This window comes from Coturnix japonica, chromosome 8 (assembly GCF_001577835.2).
Source record: "Coturnix japonica isolate 7356 chromosome 8, Coturnix japonica 2.1, whole genome shotgun sequence".
In the NCBI taxonomy this organism is placed as follows: domain Eukaryota; kingdom Metazoa; phylum Chordata; class Aves; order Galliformes; family Phasianidae; genus Coturnix; species Coturnix japonica.
In genome coordinates this window covers 18,627,117-18,641,600 of record NC_029523.1, presented here as the reverse complement: position 1 = coordinate 18,641,600, position 14,484 = coordinate 18,627,117, and the positions used below count along the sequence as shown (strand labels likewise).

Genomic DNA, 14,484 nt, shown 5'->3' with positions numbered 1-14,484 from the left:
TGCCAGCATCTCTTGTTCTGAGCGCACGGACAGCTGCAGTCACGTCTGAAGGAGGACCCCGAGGTTGTGGGTGCAGGGAGGTTTCATGGAACAGCTGGATGGTGAAAGCTGACTGTGTTGGAGTCCTGCTGGAAGGGCAGCGCAGCAATAACAGCGCTAATGAGTCAGCAGAGAATCCACGTGGGATTCCAACAGTTTGATGGCAAAAGGTTCCAGCTCCACCTGACACTTTGCTGGAGGCCTCACCAGGCAACGGAGAGCCAAAAAATAGGGCTCAGACCCACAACCAGCCACCCCAAGGCATCGCTCCCCTTGCTTACAAAGCTAATTATTTTGTAAAGGTCTCTGCTCCTCCCTGGACATCAGATCCACAGGGACGATGAGGGACAAATATCCCAGGCAATAGACCCTGCACTCCCAGCTGTGAAAGCAACGTCAGAGAGGCATAGGAGCACCGCAGGGAGGGAAAAACGCACAGGGAAAGGCATCACTTGATCAGGGATCCTCTTAACCGGCACCACCTGGGACAAGGTGGGTGAGAACAGCCCGGGCTGTGCCCGCAGCCCCGTCCCTGCCAGCCTCAGCCTTCAGGGTACACCTCCTCCTGACCTCCGTCGGTCGCGGTGCGGCTCCTTCACTGAAATGGAGCCGCGGGCGCTGCTGCAGTCCCTGCCGGGAGCTGCCTCCCTCTTTCCCAGCCCTGAGAAGATCTTGGGCACTGAAGAATGACAGAGGGACGAAACGGAGGTTTCCGTGATGCACTGTTCCCGAAGGGGCTGTCGCTTGGAATATGACGGGACAAAAGATTTATGGGGAGAATATTTCTGGGGGATTCAAGGGACCGTGTCCCACCGGCCACGGGAGCGACCCGCGCCGCTCTCGGTGAACGTCAACACGCGAAGATGCTGCAGGGGCGTGCGGGCCGCGCATGTTCCCCACGATCAGAGCCAGCCGCCCAGGAAGGGCAAAGCGCTGCGTCCGCCCCGCCGCTGGCAGCCGCGCTTCCCCGGCCGGCGTGGGGCCCGGCGGGGCTGCGGGGGGCTGCGGCGGGGCCCGCCCCGTCGGAGGGCGGCTCGGGGCCGGCGGGACCACCCCCTCCAGTCTCCACCCCCGGTTCCCCCTCGCCTCCTCCCCGTCTCTCCTCCCCTCGCCCGGCTCAGTCGGTCGCAGCCATGGCGGAGGGAGGAGAGGGAGAGGAGCTGCTCCGCCCGCCGCTGCCCGCCGGCGCCCCGGGCCCCAAGCGCCTGTGCTCCCGGACGTGCCCGGCGGGGGGCACCGGGGCCGCGCACCCCCGGCCCGGAGCAGCGGGGGCCGGCGCGGGGCCGGGCGCGGGGGGCAGCGGAGCCCCGGCGGCGTCGGCCGGCTGCTGCCCCGCGGCGGGGGCTGCGGCGGGGCCGGCGGGAGCGGCGGCGTCGGGGGCGGCGGCGGCTGCGGCGTCGGGGGGCGGCGGCGGGGCGGGGGGCAGCCTGCTGCAGCCGGAGTCGCTGCTGGACGCGGCGGCCAAGCGGGTGGCGGGGAGCTGGGCCTTCGAGAGGGTGGAGGGCCGCTTCCAGCGCATCCCGGAGCCCGTCCAACGCCGCATCGTGTATTGGAGCTTCCCCCGCAGCGAGCGCCAGATCTGCATGTACTCCAGCTTCCAGCCCGGTCGCGCCGCCGCCGGCACCGCCTCTCCCTCCGCCGCCTCCGGCTCCGGCGCGGCCGTCACCGGGGGGGGACCCGCGGGCAGCGCCGCCCCCGCTGCGGGCGCTACGGCCGGAGAGGAGAGCCCCGCCGCCGGGCCCCCGCCGCCCCCGGCCGGCGCCCCGGCCGCCCCCTCCGCCCCGCACGGCGAAGGGCTGCCCTTCCGCCGCGGCATCCGCCTGCTGGAGAGCGGCGCGGTGGACAACGTGCTGCAAGTGGGTGAGTGCCCCCCCCTCAACCCCCGCTCCTCCTCCCGCATCGCCCCGCGAGCGGCTCAGCCTTTTGTCTGCTTGTTGTTGGACGGGGAAGTCCTCCCCCCGCTCCCCCGTGGGGGATCGACGCGCTTTGCCCCACCCCCCGCGTGTGTCCCACGACCCCGTGTCCCCCCCCTTCCCCCCCCCACGCGCGGTGCCCCGGGGGTGGGAACGCGATGCGGGGTCGGTGGCATTGTGCTCCGCGTCCTCGTATGTAGTGGCAGGGGGTGGGGGGTTGGGGGAGGTGTCTTTTGTGTCCGCTTGCGGAGGGGGTGCCGTTCCGTTGTCCCCCATCCTTCCTTTAGTCGCCGTCCCCGCCGTGTCCCTGCGCCAAGGGGACCGAAACGCGGCGTTTGGCACAAAACAATCCGCTCCCGGTTGTTAGCGATGCGCCTTCCCATTCCGGTGACATGACGCTGGGATTTGTTTGGCAAATGCGGGATGTAAATCCATCCCGGATGGTGCGGAGAAGGGGGGGGTGGGGGGATCGTGGTGGGGCCGCGCTGCTTTGAAGAGCCCCTCTCTTCCTATTTGGGGGGGGTGAAAAAAAAATCCCATTGGGTGCAGTTTACGTTCAAAAGAGCTTTATCAAAACATTTTCCAGTTGAGACACGAAAATAGAAAGCAGCGGAAGAATTCTGCTCCACCTCGGAGGAGACGTGGGGAGAATTCACGGAGCACAAAAGGGTTTTCTCCGAGGTTATAATTAATACCCTTTTGTCGGGTTTTTTGTAGGTTATTTTTTTTTTGGTGAATTAATATTTTCTGAGGGCTGCCTTCAGATGATGAATTGTGCCGAGGCTGCTTGGAACGCTCGGAAACGGCAAAAAAAACCACACACACACGCACACAAAAGGATTTTCTTTAGAAGGAGACGAGCAGCTCCGGGAACTTAACAATTACCAAGGGCAGAAATAAAGGATCCGGGCAGAGGATGGGCAGAGCTGCCCGGGCTGGGATGGCACCGCCGGGGAGGTCGCCGCCAACCGGGGCACAAAGGAATGTCTTTATTTTGGCTGCGACCGGGTTTTTTTTTGTGCTGGTTTCTGGGAGTGCTGGCGCTGTGCGTGACCCCGCTGGGCGGTGGGGTCAGGCAGGGTGGCCGCATCCTCGTGGGGCGTCTATGGGGGTTTCTGTGGGGGCTGCGGGGGGCCGAGAGGCCGCCCCCCCCCTCTCCACCCCCCCCCAGGGGAGGTCCCTGCGCGCAGCCCGGGATGCGGCTGGAGGGATGTGCGGGGATGTGCGGGAGCTGCGGTCGCCTGGCGGCTGTGTGTGCGTTTGGGATGGAGACGGGGACTCTTGTCTGCGGACGTGGGAACCATGACGCCCTGGGAATGCGGCCCGGTGCTCTCAGCGTCCATCGCGGCTGCCGTCCACCCCCGACGCTCCGAGAACGGACGGTCCCGAGAGCGCGGCGTCACGACCTGAGGTTTGCCGGCCCGCAATAGGGATCAGATGTTTGTGCCGGCTCCGCTCAGTGACTCAGAGCCGTGAAAAACCCAGAATTGCGCGGACGTGAAATTCCTCTGCTCTGTGGTCGGAAAGTCTCCGGGACGCATCTCCAAGCTGGATGGGGGGGGTTGGGATCAGCCTTCCTGGGGGCAACGGCGGTGCTGCCACGGCTGTCCCTCTATGCGGCTCTGGGAAGGGTGCGTGTGCCGCGTTAGCCACCAGTAATTCCTTTATGCTGAGTAAAACTTAAGCCCTCGTCTCACTGGAGTCATTACTGCGAGATATATATATAAATATATATATATTTCCCTGCCCAAAGAAAGATCTTGGATGTCGAACACAGGCATCTTTGTCTTCCTCAAAACTGCTGTATTATGATGGGTACAGATCCTGGCTTTGTGTGTGTGTGGTGTGTGGGGTGGCTCCCCCCCCCCTTTAATTTTTAGACAAATGACAAAAGCATGCAGGAAAGGAATGCAGAAATGCCAGGCTTAATATAAAGCATGCGGCTGCGCTGCATGCCGGGAATCCTAAAGGATACAAAACCTTTAACGGTGGCGGTTAATTTTTAACAAGTTCCCTGGCATAAATATTTATGAACAAAAGTTTTACACCATTATCTCTGGGGTTCATGGAGAGAGAAAAGACCTTTGGTGGATTTTGACAGTGGGCCATTATTCCAGCATAACAAATCCACGCTCCCAGCCGGCACTTCCTAATATAGTAGAATGCGGCGTTGCCCTTGAGCCGTGGCGGCTGCGTATGGGTGGGCGAGGGGCTGGGGGGGCCTGGGGGGAGTGCTGCTCTCTGTATGGCTGTGCTGGTTATGATGGGAGCATCGGTGCTCGGTGAGGTGGGTGCGATGCCCTTGTGATGAGGAGTGTGGATTTTGGAGCCGTTTCCTCCCCGCTCTTGGCTTTTGGGAGGGGTAGCTGATGTATGAGGCGCTTACTAATTAATTCATTGCTTTTTAGGTGTTTATTTTATCCTACCACGTGGCTTAAAAATACTCCAGACCGCATAAAAGGGGTTGGCAAGGCTTCACCCATCCCGTCCCGATGTGTGCTTTGCATATATATTGTGCTCTTTACATTTCTAATTGTTTTTTGTTAACTGGCCTAATTACAACAGCGGATTGCTGGGCATTAAATCTTACAGTTTGTTTATAGCTGCTCCCTTGTAGGTGAGGTATTCCTTGAGCACAGCCTGAGCTGTATTACAGAAAGAGCAGTGCAGGAGGATGGAAAACAGCAGAGGTTCCTGCTGGGAGGGCTGAGGATGCTCAGACAGCTGGAATTGTAAGTTGGTGTTGGGTTCTGTTGGAGTGGGTTTATTTGTTTGGCTTTGAAGCATATAAACAGACCCTCTGAAGCTGGGGTCTCCCTTCTCCCTTCAGGCAAAAGGATGCTAGGCTGGGGGAAGAGTGAGGATGTAGAAGGTGAGAAGGGAAATATTTAGTTGTGGCTTTGAAGAGTAAACAGGTCTGAGGTGTTCTTTGGGAGGAGGGTGTGGGGTGTGGGGCAGGAGCTTACCTGTGCCAGGCAGGGGCTGTCTGCTGGTACGGCAGACCTGGATTTTGGCCACACAGAGGTGGTGTCTCATAGGTGATATTTAGCTGTGCTGAGCACGTGTGTCTGTGTGCTGATCCTGAAGCTTAGCATGAGGAAGCACACCTTGCTGTCGGTGGATGCTCTCTGTGGTGGCCGTGCTCTGAGGCTGTTCCTTCTGACCTCAGATCCAACTTTGGGCAGGCTTTGTGAGCTGCCTCATCTCACGGCCCCACTCAGCTGAGTACAGCAGCAGTGTTGGGGAAGGCCCAGTAGTGCCTTGCAGGGATCACAGCACAACACTCGTGGATGCCAAGGGGGAGAGCATCTCCCTCTGTGCGTGTGCATTGTTCAGTGCTGAGGGTTCACGGCACAGCAGCATTTCCCTCCTAAGGGATTTCCCAGTGCTGCACTGTAAGAGCATTGGCTTTTTGTCTCAAGCTCTTACAGCTTAGGATTTTGTGCAGGATTGGGGTTAGCCCTGGTAAAATGCTGCGGTTCCGGTAATGCACAGAGTAATGAAATGGTGTGTTCTGGGCACATGCTGCCAGTTGGGTTGGTTTTGGTTTTTTTTTCCCCCACTTTATTTATTTATTTTGCTGGCTTTGTTCAAAACAAAGCCCCAGATGTGCTTAGGAGGTGATGTGTTGGGATGCCAGCTTATGGGCTGCGCGGTGATGCATCAGCCTGGCTATTGATGCCTGGAGATGGGCAGCACTGCTGCCCTGTCCCTGTGTCCTGCTTGGGTATCTCTGCAGGGACAGGATGGCTGCTTCCCCTGCGAGCCCAGGCCTTCATCCTGCTGGGACACCAGTGACAGCCACCACTGCTGCATTCCCCATTGAATCCCTGCTGCTCAGCTCCGCTCCCTTGATGAAGATGAGAGCCCTGTCAGGGGAGTGGCAGAGCAACAAATGGGTCCCTGAGATAAACACTATTTGCATGAATGAGTGACAGTGGCTTTGGATGTCAAGTTAAAAGCAGCAGATCTGGAGGATGGAAAATTAATATATTATACTTTTTGTCTCCCGTTTGCTGGTTCTCATCGCTTCCGATTTTCTTTCTGATGATAAGGAATGGTTTAATTTTTGTTTAGAGCCGGTGGTGTTTATTTTGGTAGCAGTTCACCCTCTGCTCTGCGTACAGAAGCTTTCTCTTGAAAGCACTGAAACTATATTAAAAGTGCTTTTGGCTGTCATCTTTTATTTCACTTCTCCTCCGTTCTTTTCCCAAAGCTGGGCTGTTGCTGCAGATCCCCCCAGCAATGTCTGGCAGCATTTTCCCTGCGGTGCTCTGTCTAAACTGGAGAGAGAAATGGGCAGCAATGGCAGGATTTGGTTTTCTCTGGCTTTTTGTGCTCGCGTCCCATTGAAGCCTGAGCAGCTGCCCCAGCCCGCACTGCTTTACCCTTTGGAGGCAGCGTCCCATTCCCTTTGCTCAGAGCTGCCCTGGGCTCCACCAGCGACCTGCAGAGCTGTGGGGTTTCTGTGCTGAAATGTCCCAGTGTCTCTTGGACCACAGTTGGGAAAATGCAGGGCGAGCGTCGAGCATCTGTCGGCAAAGGGGGAGGAAACCAACCCCCTCCCTTTCTTATTTTCTCCCAATTGTCCTTGCGTGGTGTGGCGTCGGCTATTATGGGTTTGTAAAATGGAACTATATGTGACCTTTTTATCTTACAAGAAATAGGTTAAGCCATTTTTAAAGAAAGTGGTGGAGTCAGCAGTGCTGCCGGAGGAGCCGCTTTCGCATGGTTGATGGGCTGTGAAGCCGCTCAATGGACTTTGGTTCCAGAGACAATATCTGTTTAAATTAATCTTTGTCAGATACATGCCACCGCAGACAATTCAAATTCCATTTGCTTTCTGATCTCATAACAAAAAAGCACCTTACACTGGTTCTTTTATCGTAAAATTAACTTTTGTCTGTGTGTCCTGGAAACAGGGGTGGCATAAAATCTAGTTAAAAGGCTTCTCTTATTGGAGGATTCGGGTTCTTTGTACCAGGCGGACTTTTTTTTTCCCCCCCTTTTTTTTCTTTTTTTTTTCTCTTTTTTTTTTTCTCCTCTGTGTGCATTTAAAAAGAAGAAGGGTGTTTGAGATGGATTAGAGAGAATGCCAGCAGATGGACTGATTCTGTTGTTGCTGCTGGCAACCATCTAAGCAGCCATTTTGAACAATGCTGATACCGGGGTACTGATAACACAAAGATGAGGATGGGATAAATATCCAGCCAGTCCCTCGCTCCCCGCTTGCTCCTCCTCCCTCCCTTTCACACGCAGGCTGCAGCCCTGTTATTAGAGGCTGATTGTTTCCAGAGGAATACTTCATCCTCGAGCTGCTGCTGTTCCTCGCGCCTTGCTTTGCCTCCTGCTTGGAGGAAGCTTGGGCAGAGCTGCCCCTCCCAGCAGGGCCATGTGTCTTGGCAGTGCTCCTGATGCTTGGTTCCTTTCTGTGTTGCTCCTTTCCGTGCCCTGATGGGTTGCCTGCTCCTTCCTATAGGAGTGGCCACAATTTCCTTCCTTCCTCATTCCTGTTTTCAGTGCTGAATTGGGAGGTGTGATGGCATTTGATGGGGTTTTGGAAGGTGCACCGTGATCTAAATGAGCCTGGGATCCCTGGTAGACCCGTGCTCACTATTTTGGTGTGTGGCTGCAAGCAGAGGGCATCTCTTCACATGTCTACTGGTCTTCCCTTCTTCTGCTCCCACCATCTGCTGGCTTCTGGGTGCCTGGGCTCTGTTTAGGACCCAGGTGTACTCCTCTTGGAAGGACCTTAGGGTCTGTAGTGACACATGGCACAGGCTGCCCAGGGAAGTGGTGGAGTCATGGTCCATGGAGGTGTTCATGGTGAGGGTGGATGTGGCACTGCAGGATGTGGTTAGTGGGCATGGTGGGGGTGGGATGATGGTTGTACTGGAAGATCTTAGAGGTCTTTTCCAACCTTTGTGGTTCTGGGTTTGTATTGCTGGATTTCTAGCGCTGGAGTTGGTGGCCTTATTTCTTTCTGTTTTGTTTCCCATTTCCAGGTAAATAACACTCTCATGGATCAAGAAACCCCCAGCAACCTTAATCTTTTTTTGTTTTGCTAGGAAAAAAACTGCTTTGTGTTTTACAGGAGGAGTCAGGCTGGGATGAAGGGCTTGTCCCCAGGCTCCCAAGGTAGCGCTGCCACTTAGTCTGCAGCAACCCCTCTGCAGCAATTTTACCATCTGTGAGCATGATGTGACCCATCATGGGGGCTGCAAAGCAGGCACTTCATCCCATTTCTGGAGCTGGTTTGCAGAGCATGGGCTGAAACTCCTGCCTGCTCGCACTGCAGCATCCCTCAGACCTTGGTATGGTTGCTGTTCCTTCCTTCCTTCCACCATCCGCACATCTCAGAGAGATCTGTATGTACGTGTACACAGTTCCCTAATTATACACAGTAGATGAAACTTTACAGTAAAGTAACAGATGTAAGAATTAAAAAAGGAGTCGGGCAAGTGTTTCACAGTTTCCTTTTTTAATTTGGCCCCTCGATCTGCTGCGTTTCTGTTGCATTTTGAGGCAAATGTTGCCTTTCGTTTCTTTTCTCCTGCTGCAAAGTCTCTTCTCCCTCTTGAGTCTTTCCTCTTTAAGCTTCTCTTATTTGATCCATAAATTGTGGACGAGACATACTTGACACAGTTACTAAAATAAGGGGCATCTGGCCTGAAAGTTGAAAAATCAGGCTGTGGGCTTTGCTTCTGAAGTGCTATTCTGTGTTTTTGGGAAGTTGCTGAGTTGGGCTGAGCTCTCTGAAGAGTTGTGCTAAGAGAGAGCGATGGTCTCAGCAGGCTGGCTGTGTCTGAGGTCAGCCGGCATCGTTAGCAGATGCTTTTAGCAGTTTAAGGCACGGTGGGGTTGCCAAGTGCTGATTGCAAGGAGCTGATTTGGTTGAAGCTGTGCTGGAAGGGCTCTGCTGGCTGGCCTGGTCTGTGCCACCGCCTCTGCTGCATGGAGAGCCAGCTTGGGGGCTGCGGTGCCCAGGGGAGCTCTGAGTGCTGGGACTCAGTAGAAGGCACAGCAGTGTGCACTGCCCGCCATGCTCAGGCTGTCTCCATCTTTTGAATTTCACTTGATGCACGTTACCTACGTTTGCTCAGTCCCACAAGATAAGTCATGTTTGTCAGCTCAGCCCACGTCAGGTGTCCTTGCTGGCAGCTGTTTTGAGGTCTAGGAGACACTCAGGTGCTGGCATACGAAGCTGCTCTTTCTTACCACTCTCTTCAGCTTTTTTTTTTTTGCTATTGAAACCTCAAAGCAACAAGAGGACAAGGCATTCTGAAGGGCAGTGGAGCTTTGAAGGGCCCGGAGCACAGTTCCTGTGGGGAGGAGCTGAGAGAATAGGGATGGTTTGGTCTGGAGAAGAGGAGGCTCAAGGGGAACCTTATTGCTCTCTTCAATGCCCTGAAAGTGGTTTGTGGTGAGGTGGGAGTCAGCCTCTTCTCTTGGGTAACAGCAACAGGATGAGAGGTGGCGGCCTTGAGTTGCCCTAGAAGAGGTTCAAGTTGGATGTTAAGAAAAACTTCTTCTGAAGAGGAATGGTGATGTGGTGGCACAGCTTTGCAGGGAGGTGGTGGGGTCACCATCCCTGGAAGTGTAACAGAACTGGGGGGATGTGGCACAGAGGGATGTGGTCAGTGGGCATGGTGGGACTGAGTGACTTTAGGGGTCTTTTCCAGCTTTAATGGTTCTGTGTGCGAGCAGCCCTTATCTCTTGGGTTCAGTGAGATGACTTGGTGTGAAAGGCTTGCGTGCCCTGTGCCTTTCTGGAGCTGGAGGTGTCTCACAGTGTGCTGCTGCCCACTGGGGTACCCTAGGGGTAGAATGGGAGCTCATATGCTTGCTGGAAGCGCATTAGAAAAGATGCTGTGCTTGCTGGGAGAGAGAGAGAGAGAGCAGAGGAAATTTGCTGTGTTGCCTTTGTGATAAAGATCTCTGCATTGTGATAAAAATCTGTTGCTACTTAGACCCTGTAAAATCTTAACATCTCACAGAAACTGGGCAGGATGAAGATGAATTGTCAGATGTTCTTAACTGTGGTTCAGATCCTCAACTTTCTCTGTAGAAAAAGCGTGTGGTTGATGTGGGGGAATGAGTTGATGGGAATTGCCCAGGTTTGAGGGGGATGCTTGAAAGCGTTGTTGTTTTAAGCATGCAAGGGACTCTTCCTGAAAGACCAGAGCTTCACAATTCTTTTGCAGTTGAATAATGCATGTGCAGTGAGGTTAGGGGAAAAGATACCAAGCCAAATGAAGGCGGTGCAGGGGATCACCGCTGTGTTGCACAGGGGAATCTGTTCCTGGACTAACAGAAGGGTCCAGTGCTGTGTGCTCCCTCTGCTGACATCACTGCTGGTGCAGCATGGCACCCCTGAGGCTTTACAGAAGGGCTTAGTGAGCAGGGCTGCTTCTCAAGTGGAAATGCTGGATGCTGGAGAGCATCCTGAAAATGAGACTGATGCTTTCGCAGGGCGATCGTTTGCTCTCTGTTCTCACCAGTCGATGCAAAGCATCAGTGAGGCTTTCCCTTTCGGTGCTGCCTGTTTGCCTGGTTCTTGGCTCCTTTCTGGTGGCTCCTGGCTTCACGCTCAGCCTGTGGTTCAAAGGCTGTGGGAAGTGCTGATGTCTGAGGCTTGTTTTTCCCCCACCCATCCCCACACCCACACGCCGGTCAGTTGCTCTTAAGGTTTCCTGGACTGTGAGGTTTGATGAACCGTTAACCTAAAAATGCCCCGAGCGGGAAGAAATATTTCCAAGGTCCAAAAACTCTGCGGAGCCTCTGAAGTGGGATTGGGAGCTGTGGTTTGCCTGGGTGGCTTTCCTTGCTTCTGGCTCTGCTGAGAGCTTCGTGGCCACGAAGGCGTGCTTGGGCTCCTGCAGGGATGGGAAGGCAGCCCTCCTGGCCTCGTCAGCCCTCTGAGCAGATGTCCTCTTGGCGTGAGGCTCGGCAGGTTTGAGACAGGATGTCCCTGTGCTCCAGAGAACTGAAAGCACTGGAATCAGTAACAGACTGGGAACGTCTGCATCCAACTCTGAATTCCTGGGGAAGAGGATTTGGCAGTCATGGGCTGTATCAGTGGGTAGGCTCAGCATTGCTGGAGGAGGGCAGCACCTTTGTATGCTCACTGTCTCTGCTGGGAGCGCATTGAGCCTGGGTTTAATGGGGCAGTGTGGTCGTACAGCCCTGGCTGAGGGATACCACTGCCCTCCTTGCCCAGTGCTTCTGGGAAGGGGTTGTTGCCTTGGGGGAAAAGCAGCTATATTTAAAAGGTGGTGACTGTCTGTTGACTCAACCAGTGGTGGTTTTGCCACAGCTGTGATGTGGTGATGGAGTGGAGTTGTGGTGCTGTGGGAATGGGAGTCCTAGCAGTCTCATTCCTTAGGGTGTTCCTATGGAGATTTTATGGGGGTTGGGGGGAAGGGGATGGTACTTCTGCACTCTGTGTTGGTGCTCAAAGCTCCAGACTGGCACCGACAATGGTGTAATGAAAAAAAATATGCATATGGCATCAGATTTCCTTTTTTCCCCCCTAACTTTTCCCCTCCCCATCGTGATGCCCTCAGCAATTTGACTTTGCTAAATATTTTAAAGCTTTTCTAATTGCAGCCTCGGTTAAATTTCCCCTGCTAATATTTGAACAGGGTCAGTGTTCTGGAGGAGGAGGCATCTGTCTGAAGGGCTCTCGCTGGTGTCTCATCCCTCCTTGTTCGAGGTGCCTGAGGTCATCAGCTGAGTAACAGCCCCGTGAAGCCCAGCATCCCTATTGTAGCATCCCTATGGGGGATGCTTGCTATAAAACTGGAGGGCTTAGTCTTCCTGGAGCTCCTCCTGTGCCATTTTACTGCAAAGCTTGGCAGTGATGGAGGAGTTTGCAGCTCATGGAGGCTGTCCCATGGGCCATGCAGGATGAAGCTTCTGGTAGCTCTGGTCTGTGAGATGCCTTCTGCCCAACCCCAGCTTGGATAGGGTTTTTCGGTTTGGGGGGACGGAGGCATGCTGCTGTTATCAGAAAGTTGGGTGAAAGGTTCTCCTTGGAGCTTGGGAGAATGAATTTATTGTTTAAAAGGGTAACTTGGGGTGAGAGAGAAAGAGAAGCAGGCTAATCTTGCATTTTAAATATATTTAAAGATTCCTTCTGTTTGAGTTTGCTTCCTATCCTTGATCAGAAGGAAATGCTGTTAGCTACAGAATGGAATAAATCGAGGGCACCCTTATCTGTGCAAGATAAATTACTATTGTTTAGGGAAGACACTCCAGGGATTGAAGAATTTAATTAAATACACAGGGATTATGAATATGCATGTAAATTAGACAATCTAGATATGACATGGCTACAACTGCAGGGAATTGTTCGAACTTAAAAGTGTAATCATTCTTTTTATCAGGACGTGGGGATGGGTAACAAATGAGAAGATTCCCGTTGCCATTTGCCACCGACTTGGCTGGTCTCAGGTCATTAAGCACTGGGAATTACCTGCTGTGGATGGGCCCTGATGAGCCCGTGGGGATGGTGCTTTTTGCTACCTGGGCCCTAATGAGGCGCTGCAGCAGCTGGTGGAAGAATGAGGCTGGGTGAGGGGCTGCTGCTCTGGGGGCCTGGATAAGGGTTTGGGGTGCAGTGTGCCTTCAGGTGGTGCTTGCTGTCATGGTACTGTGCAGGGGGGAAGGAGCATCCTCTGCAAAGGGCTCAGGAAGGTGCTTGGTGCGGTAGTTTTAAGGCATCTCCCTAAAAATTGGGGTTGGGAGAGATGGTTAAGGGAGTGGATATATTGATTGGTCAGGTTGGGGGTGTGTACTATTCTTCTGCATCATTGTGTTCCATGGTTTTGGTTTGTGACTCCCAGAGGCATCATCTAATGACAACGCAGGGAAATGTTTTCCCTTTTTCCCTGTGATTCCTTTGTTTGGCTTCACCTCCATCCATTCGGTTTTGTCGTTCTGCCTGAATCATTTTTCTCTGTAGTTTGAGTCCAGGGTGAAGAAAGAAACTGTTACAGATCATCCACCCTATGAATGCAGGGAGACGTGGATGTGATCTCGCATCCGACATGACCCATCAGGAGCCATGGAAGGCCTTGCTTTTTGTCAAAGAAAAATATCATGTTGGGAGTGTGTCTGTGCGGGTGTGCAAGTGCACAGAGATGGGTCTGAACGTTTGTAATAAAGTATTTCTAATAAAAATTTAATGTCCTCAAGACAGTGTTATGGTAGCTCATTACTATTAAAGGTCATTTGAAGAGTATTGATCCTAAATGTTACAGCCGAGTGTAAACTTTGAGTGTTACAGTTATTAATGTATATTTATGATCCATGGGATAGGCATAGAAAGAAAATGGGGATATAAACGTTTTGGTGAGCTCATTTGTTCCAGAATTGCCAAAGCTGAGTTCATGCAGCTCACCTCAACTTTTAAGTGCATCTTTCTTTGTGTTCCTCAGGCTGAGGTGCTTAACTCTGCTGGGTGGTTGCAATGGAGGTACATCAGTGTTTGATATTGGGAATGCCAAGGGCTGAGCTCAGTGTGTGCCTGCCCTGCCGGCATAACCAGGAGCTGCGAGGAGCACACGTCTGCTCCGAGCCTAATGAGGAGGTGATGCCACCAAAAAGCAATTATGGTTTGGTTTTCTTTTTATTAAATTAATTAAAAACGTGAAGGTTGGGTACTGAGAGGGCAGGTGGTGCCGTGTTTGTGTTTTTAGTACACTGTAATGCACCGATGTTTGCACATCTGAGGCAGAAGGGCTGAATTCACCGTGAATTTTAAGGTGCTCTTTGCATTTAAAAACAACCAAAACCAAGGGACAAAAACCTGCGGTGGCAGGAGGAAGATAAACGGTGCTTGTGATATTTCAAAGTCACATTAATCTTTTCTTTTTCCTTTTTCCTTTTTAATGTATGACTTTCTCCAGGGAAATTGTCTCCTCATTGACTGCGGCGGATTAATGTGCACAGATCAGCTCCCGCATTATTTCCCTGTTTTGACAGGGCGCTGATTTCTGTCTGCGCGTCCCTTTCTGCCAAGACTGCAGCCCAAGCTCTCCAAGTTTGGAAGAGCTCCATGCTGGGAAGTGGCAAGGAATGGGAAGCTGTGCTTCTGATGCGCAGCGCTGTGAGTGCTGGGGCTGCGGGTTTGGTGGTGTGGGTGGTAGGATTTGTGCTGCAGGTCATCCCGTATGGTGGCAGCCATGGTGACGTTAATGGTGACGTGGCTGCTTGCCTCCCGGTGAGGATTTGGCGTTTGGGTATCCAGTAGCAGGAAGGAGCTGCCTTTGGGTAGGCTGCTGATATTGGACAAACCCTTCCAAAGATCCTGCTGTGCTTTGAGCCTGTTGATGTCAGCATGTGTATTTTTTAAATGGAAGTTAAATACACGTTTTTTTGGTGAGTTTCGGTGAAGTCGTCTCAAACAAAAGAAGTGACAGCAGAGCTGGGTCTGGCCAAGCCGTGTGAATGGGCCGTGTAATGACAGATTTGGCCTTCTTCTTTTTTTCCCCCATGGGGAGTATCTCTGGGCATGTTGTTGCATTTC

At 53.3% G+C, this 14,484-nt stretch overlaps 1 protein-coding gene across 1 annotated transcript in view; it reads left to right on the top strand.

Moving 5' to 3' along the window:
* Positions 1-887: 887 nt before the first annotated feature.
* The window catches only part of ZSWIM5 (zinc finger SWIM-type containing 5), an 81,378-nt gene continuing 67,781 nt past the window's right edge, over positions 888-14,484 (top strand). Inside the window, exon 1 of the mRNA XM_015870150.2 lies at positions 888-1,899. Within this exon, the coding sequence (XP_015725636.2) occupies positions 903-1,899 (997 nt within the window). The 5' untranslated portion in view covers positions 888-902. The remainder of the gene's footprint in view (positions 1,900-14,484) is intronic.